Source organism: Amphiprion ocellaris, chromosome 7 (assembly GCF_022539595.1).
Source record: "Amphiprion ocellaris isolate individual 3 ecotype Okinawa chromosome 7, ASM2253959v1, whole genome shotgun sequence".
NCBI classification, from domain to species: domain Eukaryota; kingdom Metazoa; phylum Chordata; class Actinopteri; family Pomacentridae; genus Amphiprion; species Amphiprion ocellaris.
Genome location: NC_072772.1, coordinates 28,798,438 through 28,815,470, shown reverse-complemented (window position 1 = coordinate 28,815,470; position 17,033 = coordinate 28,798,438). Strand labels below are relative to the sequence as shown.

At 40.6% G+C, this 17,033-nt stretch overlaps 1 protein-coding gene and 1 long non-coding RNA gene across 6 annotated transcripts in view; one reads left to right on the top strand and one right to left on the bottom strand.

Moving 5' to 3' along the window:
• Window positions 1–17,033, bottom strand: part of nbeab (neurobeachin b) — a 193,748-nt gene that overhangs the window by 85,515 nt on the left and 91,200 nt on the right. For 3 of the 5 annotated variants that reach the window (XM_035944771.2, XM_055012144.1, XM_055012145.1), the window contains exons 31-37: window positions 15,959–16,082; window positions 15,036–15,155; window positions 14,108–14,235; window positions 10,136–10,197; window positions 5,827–5,891; window positions 3,539–3,647; window positions 1,314–1,480 (exon numbers count right to left, since the gene is read on the bottom strand). In XM_035944771.2, the coding sequence (XP_035800664.2) occupies window positions 1,314–1,480; window positions 3,539–3,647; window positions 5,827–5,891; window positions 10,136–10,197; window positions 14,108–14,235; window positions 15,036–15,155; window positions 15,959–16,082 (775 nt within the window). The remainder of the gene's footprint in view (window positions 1–1,313; window positions 1,481–3,538; window positions 3,648–5,826; window positions 5,892–10,135; window positions 10,198–14,107; window positions 14,236–15,035; window positions 15,156–15,958; window positions 16,083–17,033) is intronic. The other 2 variants (XM_035944774.2, XM_035944776.2) reach the window with 1 other exon arrangement.
• On the top strand, window positions 9,125–16,263 carry LOC129349303 (uncharacterized). The gene is made up of 2 exons (XR_008602259.1): window positions 9,125–9,487; window positions 15,984–16,263. It is a non-coding gene; the product is annotated as an uncharacterized LOC129349303 (long non-coding RNA).

Here is a 17,033-nt window from a genome sequence, read left to right as displayed (position 1 = left end):
AAAATCTGCACTGTACTTGGATACTGTGACCCTCTCAGTCATGGTCAAAATGTTAGCATAATACTTAACACTATTTTTATACAGGCTCGGTTTTTCGGCAGCAGTTCTGAAATTAATTGCAATACATTAATTGCCTCTTAAAAAACTTTAAAATGCAAATAGAAAATGACAATGCCAATGCACATGCATTTCATATCATGGAATAGAAACTACTAACATTGCACAAAGTTTTATGAATTAATGGAAAAAGAAACTCAAATGAAGCTGCTTTTGGCATCAGCTGTTTTGGGTGGAAATTCCTTAAACGTTACTGCAAGTCAAAGACATAAAATAAAGCCATCAAAAGTAATTACCACAGTTGCTACAATATTTTTCTTAGCAACAGTAAATATGGTTTAAGATATGAAACAAACCCAATTTTAGGAACTATCAGAACATTTGCATTGGACTTTTAAAATTTTACAATAAATCCAAAGCTTCAGTTTTAGCAAAGAGGCCACATTTTAGCAAATTCATAGCAATTGGCTGCATATAAGTGGCAGACAACCTCTTAAGTGCCTGGTCTAACGATTTTTGTTACGGTGACCATTCCACTTTCTTCCCATACATCTGTCCTTCATCCAGTGATGCCAATTTTTGGTAGACAGAAAAGAACCGTAGAATAAAAACTCACTACAGCTTTACCTGCAGCAGAAGCCTCCTAGTTCTGCCATTACGACAATTGCATACATATGGTTACATCTGTGGCAAAAGCTAAACGGTCCAACTCTAAACTCTGAGCATAGCAGATAATACAAACAATATGCTGTAACACCTCTGTTTGTCTAATATAACTAGCTCTTGATCCTTCCACCCGACTCTATCTGTGGGATCATGTGGACTGAAGTGAGAGGAGGGCGCCAGAGCCGGAGAGCTGGTGGTTATTTTAACAGGGCCCATGGGGAAGGTTGCAACTACCACCAGGTGCTGGACTGTGTTACTGAGAGGGTCAATGAATGCCTGGACAACGCTGCAGAAACACCCCCAACCCCCTTCTTCCACCCCAGTATGTTGGATGACTGGCCAATCAGCTGTCCCCAGGGGATTAAGCCACTCCGCACTGTAATTGCGTTTGCTGACCCGATTGCTGACCCTATCGGATCCTGGGAAAATGACATTAACTGGTGGTCCTATCCCTTCACTGCTGAGTGTTGTGAACAGGTAACTTTTGTCCTGTGGGCTGGACCTAACACCGAGCAGCTACGGTTCACAATAAAGACTTAACATGGCCCATGTTGGTCCGAAGTTGAACTTGTGTAATTGTAAGGGCTTACCTCTGGGCCAGCGTCCCCCAGGCACCGTGCTTGTTGGTGAGGATGTTGACGATTTTCTGCTTTAACTGGTTGGCTGTCACATGATCTCTGTGTTTAGCAGCGCTGATCAAGTGGTCACACATCTTCTCCTCTTCTTTTCTGTCAGCGGCATATTGTGCACAGTTGGACTAATTTGAGATTTAAAAATTTAAAAAAGGAAAAAAGAAACATAGATTAAACCTCATTGTATATTTATGGATGTCGGTACAGTATCCACAGCCAAATTGATGTCTGACATTGTACTAATAACATTTTAGAATGTTTTACTTGTATAAAGTCAGAATAAAATATATCCTCTAATGGAGCATTTGTCACACTGAAGAATGTTATGGCTTCATTCAACACACTTGAGTGCATAAAGATATTAGTGGACAGCTGAGAGATATATTTCTGCTCCCTTAGAGGAGTGTAGTAAATCATTGCAAGGCAGTCCATTCCCTAACTGCGGACAGATGAGGCTCCCTGCTAGGTAGCTGTGGATGGTGCTATTAGAAGAGAAGAAAAAACACTCTAATAGATCCACCAAGAATATAATGTGTCAAGGCTTACAAAGCTACACTGCCATCAACAAATGTGAGTTGTCCCCTGGAATATGAATAGTGCAAAATGTAGATATGCAGCTGTTTTCTTTAACAAAATGTACCATGTAGCAGGACACTGCATTCTGTACTTTGCAGATATGAAATAAACATTTAAAATATCTAATTAAGTATATAGGTAAATATAATTATAATACAACTAAATACTTTTAAAAATTGATTGTAGAAATTTTCCAATATTCATTCTAGATCAATTTTCCAAAACTCAGTACATCAGAAATGTTCCAGGTGGCTAAAAGTAAACTAGAGGAGCACATGTGAGACTATCTTTGCAGCTAAAACAAGATTGTCTTACTCGGCCACCCTGGGGGAACTCTTGCTAATATTCACAATCTAATTTGCTAACAGAAGCTGGAAGTTAATTGAATTTCCTGCTTTAAATTTGAATTCTGTCAGATATTATACTTCAACGTATTCCTCATAAAGCGGATAACTCAATCTCTGCTTGTCACCTCGCATTACCACGTGATGCTGTGACAAATATCAAACATTATTTATCACTTTAAAGCATATGACGCTTCTCCCTGACACCAACTTAATTGTAAAAATGTCTTATCTGCGTCCTGAATCTTCAATCTTGGAGAGTGGGTAATAAAGTAATGTCAGACCTCGATGAAAAGTGTAGGCTGTCTGGAGTTGGCAGACAGATCGGATGGGGCCAGGTACACTTCCCCCTTCACCTGACATTGCATATCTAGCCGTCTCTTCCAGTTTATCTAGCAGGTCAAGGATCCTTTAGAACTGTATATCAAGCAGCTGTTTGAGGATGGCTGCTTTTCCCAGATAAGAAACTCATCACTCCTCACATGTACAAGCTGTTGAGATGGTAGCAGAAATGTGTGTGTGTGTGTGTGTGTGTGTGTGTGTGAATGTGTGCGTGGTGGAGTTGTATGATTACAAACACAAACATTCTAATGCTCTATAGCCAATCAAACAATTTTAATACAGTGAGAATTTTTAGTATTTTTGCTCTGAACCTATACACGGCTTTTTATACTCTATGCGCTATTTTTTCTGAATAATTTTCACTGAAAAGATAAAAGGTCGTGTTTTTCTTTTGCTTTCTTTTGAAATAGAATAATTAGAAGAATATAAAAGCTTAATACTCATTACTGCAAGAAAATTACTGTTCACACGTTGCTCAAACCCTCGTTTTTTCCTTTTATGTTTCAAATAGAAGTGGTTTGATGGGGGTGGGCTAAATACTGACTCAGGAGGTTATCCCTTGAGTTGGTTGGCAAAAGCTCAAATCAAAATCCTAAATTAATATTGCTTGGATATCCCTTTGCAACCAGTAATTAAATTCCTTTCTAAGAATTGTAAGGGTGAGGAGTTAATCCTCATGAGGACACAGAGGGACACGATTAGTGAGCATGTAAAGTTTAATGGCTGTTTTATACTAATAGGATTTGTTTAGAGCTCATTAGAAGATTGACAAATTCTATTTTCACAGCAGATGGTGAAATTTAGAGAACTGGTGATTTAATATAGTGCTATTCACTGCTGATTGTACTAACTTTTGTGCAATATTTTGTTAGTAGTGTGCCTCTGTGCCCAACTTTCTAGAAAGGACAGCATGTTTTATACCTCAAACTCTGCGTGTTTGTGGACGTCTTCTGCTCGCTGTCTGTTGAGGATGAATTCAGCCTCGTTGGCAACTCGAACGATGTGGTCCTTCATGGCGTGGCAAAGCAACCTTTAACATTGCAGACACAGTTAAATGCAGAAGTCTTAATTTTTGCATTCATGTAATGAATGAGAAAATACAGAAATTTTATTATGTAAAATCTGTTGTAATGACACTCCTTCAGATGGAGCAGGGTTAAGGCACACATAGCTTGTCAGATTCGTGTAACATTCGGCGTGTTGAAAGCGAAGACTAGTAAACAGCATCATTTGTCTGTGTTATATTGCAAGGCTGCAGGTCAGTGACAGATCCCTCTGTAGCATTAAGGAGGGAATAGTGTCATTAGAGCACTGAAGCCTATCTGGCATACTCCTGATTGACCGAGCATCCTTTCCCACTGACCAGAATATCAACCTGGTGCCCGTATTGCTGACAAGTCTGGCCGTGGACAACGTCTCACATGGCTGACTCCGGAGGCTCTTTGGTCTCCACCCACATTCACATTTAAATTCTGGTATAGTTAATAAGTGAAAACACCCTAGATATTGTGTGCAGATTACATGCCATTTTACACACCATTAGGCCAGCTTTGTTTTAATTAAAACAGCCCGTGTTCCTCTCCAGTGCTTGATACAGATTGTAATTTTCCCTCCTGTCCCAAGGAGAGGCACTAATCCCGGGGCTACATTAATCAGCTGCTCTTGCCTCTTTAACTGATGACAAGCACTCACTAATAGACAGAAGTTCACTGTTCAAAGACAGAGGCTGACAACGCCAAGCTTTGTTATGAAACCAAGAATAGATAAGCAAAGCAAACAAGTTGACATGTGATATTTGGAGATGGAAGAAAGACATATTTTATGGTAATATTTCATGCATCTTAAATGCTGATAATTCAGTGTTCAAAACAGAGAGAAGCTAGGGGGTGTTCAGCTGTTCCAAAGGCATCTGAGGGACCTTAGCACCCAAGAAGCAACAACATTTTGAATGTGAGAACCAAACCAGTAACATTTCTAATTCTACAATCAATGTAATGTCATCAGTAACTTTAAAAGTGCTTTTGAAGAAAAAATGTTCTTTTTTTTATCCATCATGGCTCACAGACTGCTTCCATGTAAGGTTTTGTGAGCTTATTTTTAATTATTGTGGTGGATTTAGTTTTAGATCAGCTATTCTCAGTGATCGACTGGAGTGCATCTCCTGACAGTGCATTCAGCTCAGCAGCTTTTCTCATCTCATCAACACCTTCCCATGGCATTTTCCCATACAGGGACAATTAATTCATGAAATGCATTAGACATGAAACTCGTAACATGCTTTACTTTCCCACAAGGTTGTGAGCTTTGTGTCTTATCTGGTAATATGCAGCACTAAGTTAATAAAGTCTTTCTCTTGTTATGAAATGTGGATCGCTTCCAAACTGGAGATCTGATGTGATCATGTGATAAACTTTGATAAAATGATATATTGTACTCTCCCACACAACCACTGCATTTTAGTGTGTCTGATAGTGGCTTGGCATTCAAACAGCTGCATGAAACAGAGAAACAGCACACAACTACTTGCTGCTTGTGTTGTTGAACACACAACAGATACGATGTCTGTGTCAGCCACGCCTTGTAAAGCAAACAGATTTACCAGACTCTGGCTACCTCTAGATCTGTCTAGTTAAGCAGGGTAGGTGTACAGAGACTTGAGTAAGACTGGAAAATTATGTGTCTGTCAGCAGCACCCTGGACAGCGCCGTGTGGCCCTTCTGACTGAAACTCTTTGTTCTAGGGCCAGCAGGGGACTCAGAGAAGCCTGGCTGGGGTGAAGCAAGAGCCTGGGCAGAGAGGAGGCGAGGCCAGATGGGTCAGCAGATGGGCAAGGAGGCTGAGCCGCCCCTGATCTGCTCTACAGAAAACTCGGAGTCTGGCCACACCCAGAGAGGAAGAAGGAGGGAGACAGAAAGAGTAACACAATAAAACAGACAGAGGCAGACAGCACAAGACACTGGCCGCACTCTAGTGTTGATTTTCTGACTTCAACCAGTCACAACAATCTTATTTACCTTTAGCACCAACAGAGCAGCAAAGAGGGGCAAGAGGTTTAGAGCTAATCTACACTGTGCCACTGAGTGCAACAACCTTTTCCTGGCTGCCAGGGGGAAAACAATAATAAAATACAGATACTGATGATAGAAGGATAAATAAGCTTCTGGGCCTAGTGATTTAATCTTATGTATTCCAGTGAATTGATACATTACCTTCCTTCATTTATTAGCTCAATGAAGGCCAAGCCAGCATTCTTCTGAATAGAGTTCTGCCACTCCTGAAATGAAAAGTGAGAGATCTGTAACTCATCCAAGCCTTGCTTTTTTGGGCTGCAGGTGGTTAGTTAAAAGTTCTGAAGAAAAAAAAACAACATAATAAAATCCTTATATTAAGTATTAGATGTGGGTTTCAGGAAAAAAAAATCATGTGAGAATCGCCAGTTTTTCCCAAAAAAGAGATACTGTGAAGCAAATGTGGTGATGAAGAAAGTGCATTCTTAGACAGCTTTGCAAAGCACACCAACGGTTAAAATAGAGCATAGTATCAAAGTTCCATTTTCATCTGAAATGCAACAAGATCTTTCAGAAATGTATGACAAGAATCACATTTCACCATGCAAATTGCATATTTCAACTGTAATTTAGATTACATTTCATAGCTAGTAATTCAAGTAGGTAAAGAAAGCATTTAGTTGATATATCTTTTGAGAAAAAAATGATGGCTATAAAAAGCTGAAATTCTGCACCACATGTGAGACCATCTTTTCTTCCTCTGTGAAAAGATCTGTAAACACAGGAGAGATGTAATTGTGGGATGAAACTGTATCCTCTCGCTTAAATACAGCCATTTCCTCTGTCCCTTACAGTGACAGATTACTGAGCAGGCTCACCGAGCCCTGCAGTGTACGCCTGGAAGGGATCCGAGCCCTGGGCCAGAGTGCCAGCACTTGCTGTCTCACAACATGCTCTGGAAATGATTAAAAAGCAGTTTGAGAGCGCGCCTTTCACTGTGGGAAATTCAGATCTCTGTAACCTCACGGAGGTGCAAATGGAAGGGAAAACAGAGAAGGCCACAGTTCAAAAGAAGAAAATGAAAGGAAAATGAAAGGAAAAGGATTTTCGTCCTAAAGGCTACTAATGTATATGCAACTCAAAGCTATTCACATATACAGGAAGTGTTTGAACATGGTCTATAATACTGCAAGTTAATATAATTCATTGACAGATAACATGCAGATACGTAATCCACATGCAAAACAGTGACAGACACTGTTTATTTTCAGTCAGTGTCTGCACAAGGTAAGCAGCATTTGTTGTGAATAGTACCAGAATAACTGACATTGACATTATTATGTATGGGCACGTGTTTTTGTACGTAGTTGTCGTGACTGACACATACTGGTTCACGCAAGAGTACACAGCCTGACCCTACGATGCGTTAAGTCAGAGAGATGGTGCTGACAAACTGCTGAGCATCTGGTCTCCAAATGTTCCCCATAACCCCTTTCCTCTGCTACAGTATCTGCCTGGAATAGGCTGTTGTTGATTTGGACAGGGATCATGTACAGCCGGTCTTCGAAGGTTCCACTAGCACCGTGCTCACGTGACAAACATAAATACGGAAATCAAGGCAGATGTGACACTCGTGCAATGCCAGGAAAGTGGCAGCGGGTCAGCGGAGGTATAGCATGAACTAGTCAAATTTGTATCTTGTCTGAGGTATGCTTGTTGACAGCTGAGATAGCACTTCAGAGAATCTCTTTTCTTGTCTGCTTTTTTTTTTTTTTAACTGGAGAGCAGAACTCCCAAAGGAGGCTGCTTTTGATTGTAGAGATTAAAAAAGTCCTCTGCTGCCCATTTGAAGGGAATTATGCCTGACGTGCACCTCCCTAAAAAAGAGATGTGATCCTTGATGTAAATGCAGACCATGAACAGAGCGCAGCACCTCTGGCCATTGGAAGTTTGTTTAGTAGGTTGGATATGAAGAGCTGGATTTTAAAACATTAATTGAGGTTTTGACCTTTTGGGGACTGAAGAGTAAAATAACGAACTGAATAACAGCTTTGACATACTGTCACTATTTGTTGTTAACTTGTAAGCTAATAATTGTTGTTGTTGTAGCAGACCTGTAGTCACTTGTTTTTTTTAGCTTAATTTAGTTTCTACAAAGTCATGAAAAAATGACTTCACAAGCTGCTAGCTAACACTGTATATGCAGTGGTATACAGTTCATTCACCTGAGCTTTTATGCTGAAAACATTTGCCTTATGATGCTAGAAACAATGTTAATGAGACTGATGAAACTGAAGAATATAGATTGTGTAAAAAAAAAAAAAAAAAAATATGGCTGAGATCTTCATAATGCTAAAGAGCAGGTGAATTCTTTGACATACACATGCCATACTAGCAAATGCTTGCCAGTCACTGAGAATGCTGTAGGCTCACTTGGGGCAATGATGCCATTCTTCATTCTATCTTTGAAAAACCCACCATCTAAAATCCCACAACTCCCATCACAATGAACAGCTTGCTGGCCTTGAGAAGGATCTGTCTCTTCCCACTTTCATCTTCCTGAAATTCAGCAGGGCACTAAGTATTTGTGGTGTTTCAATCCAACCTGTCAATGTGCGGGAGCCTTTGCTTTTATCTGCTCTGCTTTGCTCTGTTATACTCTCCACATCTGGAGGCCTTCCATCACTAAATCTCTGTGGCTCCACTCTGGATCTCCCCCCTGTATGTTTAAGCTGTTACAAGAAACAGAGCTGCTTGACCTTTTCATTCAGCTGCCCGGGCTGAGGAGAGACACACAGTGTCTGCTGCTGTGGCCAGCCACACGATGATTGCTGTGATTAGTATGCATAAATAAGAAAAGGCAGATCATTAGCACTAATTTATTCATAAAACTGACAGGTCACAAAACAGAAAGGGACTAAAGGTCAGCTAAGTGCCCTCCTTGCTGTCTTAAAACATTAATGTTGAAATATGTGAGGGACATGTCAAAGTTGGCATTTCATAGTGATGTCAGCTGAAGCTCACCCTGCATCTGAGCAAGGAGACTTGTTGTGCTTTTTAAAATCACCTGAGATGCAGTGTGCTACCAAAGACATTAATTAGGAGTACATTTCGCTGTAATTACCAGTCAGAATAAACATATTTGCTTGTGATACCACAACTCTGTATGTACTGTATGAGCTTTGTCACCTGAAAGAAGTAAAAAGAAACTGATAATCATCCATCATTATATTATGATTTTTAAAGCATATTAGCTAGTAACATAGCTGGATTGATTATAGATACTGCAGTATTATAATGCAAAGCAATGGCTCATGTCTATTTTAAAGGTTGTAGAAGGATACTAAGCTATATAGTCCAGTTTCAAGGCCTCGCTGTCTGATCGATATCTCAGCCTGTGTTTCATCCCTCGAGCCCCTAATGGCAGGAACCTCTGGAGCCACAGTAATGCTATCTGTGTAAAGGGGGGGTGGACTCAAACCCTTCACAGCATGCTGACGCTCTCATCTGCAATAAATCCTAGTGCTGGAAAACGCAACTTCCCACAGACACTCTACACACAGAAAAGCAGCACAAAAAGGAGCCCATCAAAAACCATCAAAAGAGAAACAATAATTCAGTGCTGGCTGCCCCCATTTATGTACTTTTTTTTTTTTTTAAAGCAAGCCCCTGAATAATGGCCTCCATATAACATAGGCTGAGCTCCCTGCTGAAGAGTGCTTTGGACTGCGGATACCATGGAGCACACATAGTGGCAATCCACCTCCTCAAGGCTTTGGCCCTGCAGTCTGGATCCACAAAGAGGCACCAAGTAATGGCTTCCTTATGGACTCCCGACGCAAGACTGATGGGCTGACAGAAGGTATGTTAAATATCTCCTGTTCTAACTGCTACATCAGGGCTCTGACCTTCTCTAAAACATGGGCTTAACAAGAGATTCAGAGGGTCAGCTCAGAGGTGATCAGTCACCAGCAGGGTTGCATGAGGTGGGGCTCATTCTCTAAAGGAGGACTTGGGGTTGATGCTCGGGGGTGTAGTGAGAAAGTCAGAAGATTCTCAGAGTGCTGTACGTGTCGGGATAATCTGCTTAGACAATTGATTTAAGGGGAATTTTACAAAAAGAATAAACTGAAAGCAAAGCTCCAGAGGAGATTAAATATCTTGTTCTGAAATATAAATAGAGGACAGAACCCTGAATATTTAAGCAAAGGTTCATCATAAATATATACACTTACAAAATATCTGCAATGTAATGTGTGATTTAAATCTAGATTTTGAAGTGAGAGATGAGTGACATGGACAGTGGATTTTTTGCCAGTGCAATGTGTCAATTTTTATTACACCGGAGTTGACATGAGGTTCTTCCACATCTCCACATACCGTTGGAACAAAATATGCTATCAAGAGAAGCATAGCAGAGAATGGCATATTACACGTGAAAAAAAGGAAAAAGACAAAGAGAGGCTGAGAAGAGGGTTGTGTAGAGGATGAGGGGGGAAAAAAAGCTCACCTGAGAACAAAGCAGCATGACAAGTTCCACCACCGAGGTGCTCGACTTCATACAGACTAGACCTTTGGAGACACAGCAAATGAACAGGATGGATATTAACATACATGTTAGCACGAGTGTACAACAGTGAATATAATCAACAGTTATTTTATTATTTATGAGGCAAAACAAGAGAATATTTAGTAGAGACTATTGTCTATAGTGTAGCAGTGACTCCCCTATATTCCAAATGGACAGAACTACTACATATTGTGTTCAGTATATTTTTGAAAAATTCTCGAAAATTGCAATCTGAATTTTCCTGTCAAAAAAATGGTTGAAAGAAAAAAAAACATCTGCAATATATTTACATGTTAAGACTCCCTACACACGAACACACACACATCCACCTTCACACATGCCACACACTCTCAAGAAGACATTCACAGATTCTTCCCACATATCGTTCTGTAGACTGTGAGCCACCGAAGCAGACAACTCTCTAATGAAACATGGGCAGGTGTGAAAAGCTCATTTGTAGAAACAATGGCTGCAACTGGTCTTGTATTCTGCACCTCCAGCCCCTTCTGCTGTACTCAGTGAGAACCATTAGAGGTGTAATTATTAATAAAGAAAAGAAAGCAACTCTCAAGGATTCATTATAGGTGGGCAAAGCAAACGCTATGCCACACAGATTCTATTGTTTCATGGACTGTAATGTCAATCAGAGGAGAGGAGAAAACGTTCCTTATCTAAAATTTAAGTTTTAACCCTAATTTCATGAATGGTGTTTGAGATTTGTGCTGCATATTAATATCTACCATATGAAAGGAGAGTATGTTTAATCTGCTGCTATACAATCAATACATTCTAAAATCATATATATATATATATATATATATATATATATATATATATATATATATATATATATATATATATATATATATATATATATATATATATATATATATATATATATATATAGGGCCATAAAGGTCAACCATACAACATTTAATGAAAAAAGTTTTGCTTGTGTGAATACTGTACAATGTAGCACAGAATGCCAAACATTCAGAACAGTGGATTGATGGATCTTTTGGTTGTAGCTTCACCATTTATTTCTATTCAAGAGCAGAGACTGTCCAAGGGAACATGTTGTAAATACTCTGAGAGGATGTGACCCTTCTCTTGTACACAGAGTGCCACGGTTGACCTCTTGTTATAGTAGTGACATGCTCAGCCATAAGTCAGTCCAGTCTGACACAGGAGTCAGGTGGCCAACTGACCCTGGCCTTGTGCTGGTAGACAAACTAAATGCATTCTTTTTAAACACGGCCTGCCAGTCCTTTCCTGTAAACAGGGCAGGGTTAAGGCACGGGTGAATGTGGCATTGTGGGGTGATGTGCCGGCAGGCTGGGCCACTCAGGGGACAGCAACAAGCAGGCGGCAGGCATCACAAGAGCAGTAGTGTTCGCACACAGCCCTTACCCACCAACTCCAAGTATAAAGCTCAGGGTGCACTCAACATAATTGCTGCAGTGACCACATGTCTGCAGAGGGGGTGAAGGAATAGGGTGAGGCAAAGGGGCACATGGGGTACAGGAGGGCTTGACCCCGGGCAATCTAAGGAGTGATGGATGGCTGGTAATTACTAGTAAATGGAGCGCCTTTGCACTACAGCACAGTATTTCAACTGTGAGCCTGGGAAGGGCCAAAAAGAAAAGTAGAAAGAGAGAGGGGAACAGCAAAATCAGTTCAACCACAAACACACTGCAACAGGGATGGACTGAGAGTGGCTCAACAGAATTAAGTATTATATAGGCGTGCAAGTGCATGTGGTAAATCTATGTATTTATGTTTTCCCATAAACCAGGTCTAATCCATGTCAGGGTTCACATTTCACAGACGCAGACAGGGTTAAACATGTCTGGTGAAGAGTGCCGAGGCTTTAGCTGTCTATCTTCGACCTTGTTTGTGGGGATACAGTCTGCAGTCTGAGATCAGCTCTGGTTTGTCAGCTTGGTCAGTCTGCTGACAGACTTTGAGTGAAAGGGTAACAGACATATTCACACTTGTCAAGGCTGTGCTACCTGATTTTTCATTCCTTTCTCTTGACTTTAAGCGAGTAGCCTCAGTCACATGTGCATAGCACACCCACAAGTCTGTTTACACATGTGTACAGTATATGTATGATGCATAAAGGAAAACCTGAGTGTTTGTCAAACTTAACTACTGAATATGGAGACATTTTAAAAAGCAGTTAGTGATACTTTAAATGTCCTTTGTATAACTGTAGAAGAAAATGCAATGCACCATTTCACCATTTGACAAGACTGATTCTGTAAAATAAATAACACTCTGTTCAGGATTAAACTTAGGAAAGGTAATTATTTCAAGCATAATTAAATTACAGCAAAAGATCCTAATACAATATCTATTGAATTTCAGATCTTGCAGGTAAATTACAAAAAAAAAAGCAAAGGAGAAGTAAATCAAATATTTGGTAATTAAAACATTATAATACTGGCAATGGCAGAATGCATCCATTTTAACTTAATTGGTAATGTAAACAGTTCACATATAAGCTATGCTCTGGAAAGTGGACACACTGTGTCAAACAGCTTCTTTCCGGAAGGGCTTTAATAAAGTCACGGGACTGGATTCCTTTAGCGTGCTGTCATTCTCTGCATAGACCTCTGAAATTAATATCAGTTTCGCTTACGGTTAAAAGAAAAGACTTTGGCGAGGGGAAAAGGCGAATATAGCATTTTGCTTGCAAGTGAAGAGATTGGAGGCCACACATATATTTTGCACTTCACACACACACAAACGTCTGCAGACACACAGTCTCACAAATGCGTGTGCTGAATGCGGTGGCAGGGTGTTCTTGTGAATACAAGCCAAAACAAGCCTGGGGAACAGAGTGGCAGTGCACACACATGCAGGCATAGAGTCCCTGAGGTTAGGCACAAGTAGCACTCTGAGAGGCTGCCAACCTGAGCAAGGCACTGGAAGCCTTCACACAGCCACCAAGAAATCAGTCTAGAAACCAGAGTGGAGTGCAGCAGAGGGATCACATACTTCTGCAAACACTGCGCACAACCATACCAGTCAGCACAGCTCTTTAACTGTTTGCAAGGTGACTGCTGTAATGGAGTTTTAAACAAAATATAAGTCATTCAACCTGAAGCCTGTGTAAATGTGACAGGGAGCAGCAAGTCTGGGCTGAAACACACAAGATTGCAGGTTTTAGTAGTGCTATTATTTTATTATCAGCAGCCATTAGAAGTAGTACTTCTGAGGCCTTACTGAAAAATGCAACAAAGTCTCCGTAAGCATCAACAGTTCATTTTACTCTCCAGCTGAAAGGATTTCAATTTTACTGTTCACAAAATCTGCTGGATTCTGTATGGCATGGAACAGAAGAAGGGCATTCTTACAACGTTCTTACAAACAGAGTTAACGCCTTCAGATATTTTCATATTGGCAAATAGTAGAGAGCAATCACTTCTTTTAAGTTTACTCTAAAATGAAAAAGCAACATTTGACCAAGGAAAGATGAAAAACCCCTTCCGGCAATAAGCAACGGGGTGAGCTGGAAATGCAATCTTAGTTTAGCACTAAAAATATCACTAGCAGGAGGCAAAGGCCACCAATTATTTCAACGTTCATTTCAAAATGACATTTGTTGTGACTATGAAACACTGATGTTTAAAAATACTACACCTAGGAATAATCCTCAATATGTGGAATGAAGCATGAAGAAAACAAAACACACACGCCACAAGATGAATGAAAAGGAAAGCAGATTTAATCAAACTGTGACAGACCCCCAGCTTGTGTGCAAAATAGTGACTCTCCTGTCAACACCTGCTACTGCGTATGCATCCATCAATGAGGCAGTCAGTGCAGTACATACAACATCAGGGCGATGGGGACAGGGCTTCACACAGAGCCTTGAGAATAAAATGTCCTCTGTAACATCTGTACCTTCTATGAGCAACTCCTGTCCGTGGCTTCCCAGCAGGGTGCGCGACAGAAAAGGTGCAAAGTCCACAAAGATCTCTCGCAGCAGGGGTGCCACTTTCTCCAAGGCCCTTTCGAGCTTTGTAGTGATGCTGTCAAAGAGAACATATCACAACACAAATCACAAAAGGAAAGGAGACACCTGAATTAGAGCTTTAAAAAAAAAAGGGAAAGGAGGTACTGTATCTTTCCAGCAAAGGTAAGGCAGAAAAAGAGCAGTGAGAGCCCCACAGCTGACCCAGTGTGAACAACTCACAGCAGTCAGTGTGTAGCCAGACTGTCAAGAGTCCTGGTGGGTGCAGAAGTAACCCACGCATTTCAGAGGATGCAAACCAAGCCAGAGTGTGGTTGCTATCACCAGAGATGTCAATAAGAGAAGGTCTAAAAGCCACATGAACACATATCTCACTGGTTGTTTGCATTCTTTGTTGTGATATGTTACTAGGTTTGCACATGAGATCACAGTCGTTCAGCAGTGAAAACGAAGTTCCATATCTTCTGCACACTCACTACATGCCTCTGCTTGACACTATCTAAGCACCTCAGAAAGACTATGAGCAGGAATCGTGCAGCCATACAACTCAGACTGTATACGAGCAGAGATACGGCTCAAGCTGCAACATATCTCTGCTCTCCATTGTGTACACAGACAGATAAAAAAAAAAAAGGCAACAAGAGGAGAGCTGAAGCTTGTTTTCCCAACTAAGATGGACAGAAAGCAGCAGGAAGGGAAAAAACGGAGAGAGAAGACACAATGTTTTGGTTCAGGATTTGTGTGAATGTGTAGCCTAATCTGCCTCCCAGCAACCTGGGAAAACGTAGCAGAGGCATGACAGACTAGCATAAAACGGAGAATGCAGGGGGTCTAGGAGGCTAACATAGATGTCCTTGCCTAAGACACTGGCCTGCACCTCTGGAGGCTGCCTGTAATCCTGTCAGGGAGCTAAAGGGTTTGAGCTCGGGAGGAGTCAGTCTCTGACGTAGTGGATTCTGGTCCACTTCACAAAAGGCACTGAAATGAAGAGAAAAAAGAAATCACAGGCAGTAGCTACGTCATGTGTTTTCGGGCTCACGAACTAAGTATAAATTATGACAATAAAATAGATAATTTTAATCATATTTGATATTTTCAGTAGATGGGATCAGCTTGGATGCTTATTTCTCATCTAAAACATAAGTTAAGAAGCATCTGTAGGCTCTGCAGCGAGATACTACTATCATTGACTTCACAGTTACGCTAAGTGATGTCGGTTACTGCTGCCATGGCAACTGAATCTCTGTTCCTCTAGCAGAACACACTGAGGCAAAGAGAAAGAAAGACTCTGGAGAAAGACCTGGGCTCTCTGCAGTCAGTGGGAGAGTAGATCTAAGGATGTCTGTCACAAACTATTAGAGCAAATGGGGGAGATGAGTCAAGGTCACAACCGGATATACACACAGAAATACACACATGTACATAAAGAATTAGGCCAAACTTTGCCACAGTGCTCATATAAAGCCACCTCTGTTTTTCATTTGTGTTTTTCCCTTTTTTTTCGACGACAAGGAGAAAATGAAAATGAATTTAGTGGGTCAAAAGGACCACTGTTCAGTGAAGATAAGGACGTAAACACTGTACAGAAATTACCCATTCAATCAAGTAAAAGAAGTCAGTGTTTAAAGAAAATGTGAAAACATTTAAAAATGGATTTTAAAGATAAGCTTCACAGACAACTTTGTGCATAAGCGGATTTTACACATAAGTGGCACAATTTGAATAAATGAGTTCAGTAACACAGTAAATATGTTTGGCTGAACAGAGCAGCCCTGTTGTACCTCATATTTTCTACTGTGTCTTCAGGCATGGGGGCTACCGTCTGCACTGCCGGCAGATTTTTACTTGTGGCTCCGTTGACAAAACTGGACGAAGAGGAGGTCGAGGATGCAGCATCAGTGGCTCCTGCAAGAAGACCAACAAAAGCATGCAACATTCATGAAGTGCAAAAAATTATTTTAAATATATATATTTTTAGTAATGTTAAATAATTTTACATAGAGGTAAGGATTAACATTTACATTACAAAAACAATGTTTTTAGCATGTTAATACTTTTGTTGTCAAAGATTAAACACAATACTGAATTTTGTCGTCTGAAATTGCATTATACTCGAATCTACAGACTAATTACTTAAGCAACAGTACACAGACTGAAATGACTGAAAGGAGACGACTAAGGAGTGGGAAGTTATTAAGCCAGCCACAATCTGGCTCCCAATAGTACACCTCAGCACAAATTTCCACCAAGCAAAACAAATTGTGCACTTCAACTAAATCCAAGTGCACCTAAGACGGTTCAGATTCATGCCAGTAGCAACATATGGAACTGTTATGTTTACTAAGACAACAAAGATAAAGAACCAACGAATGTATGAAAACATATAGGTATCATTTTAAAAAAACATTTTACACTTAGTGTTGGAGTCAAAGACAAATTAGGATATCGTGACAACAGTAATTCAGAGGTGGGCCCTGAGTCATATATTCTTGGATGCACACGCCAAGCACAAGTATAAAATCACTCTGACTGTCCTCGTGAGAGGTTCAAACCAGTGAGAATGAGATCATGGGGTCTGTGGCTTTAGCTGAAAGCACACTTTCACTTGGATACATTTCTCACATTCCTTTACAGGGGCTCAGAGAGGAGAGGGAGAGTTTTTTTTTAATAGAGAACATTAAAAAGGTGTTGGAGCTCCTAATGGTTCCTGGTGTTAAGTGGGTCCTTTCAGAGGCCTAGACTACATGAGTCCAGAGGTATAACTGGCTCAATGCAGCACAGTCCCAGGAGAAGCAACGTGACGGCAGGGGGAGGGAGAGGGCAAGCAGTCAATCAAACAGGAATGCAAACTACAAA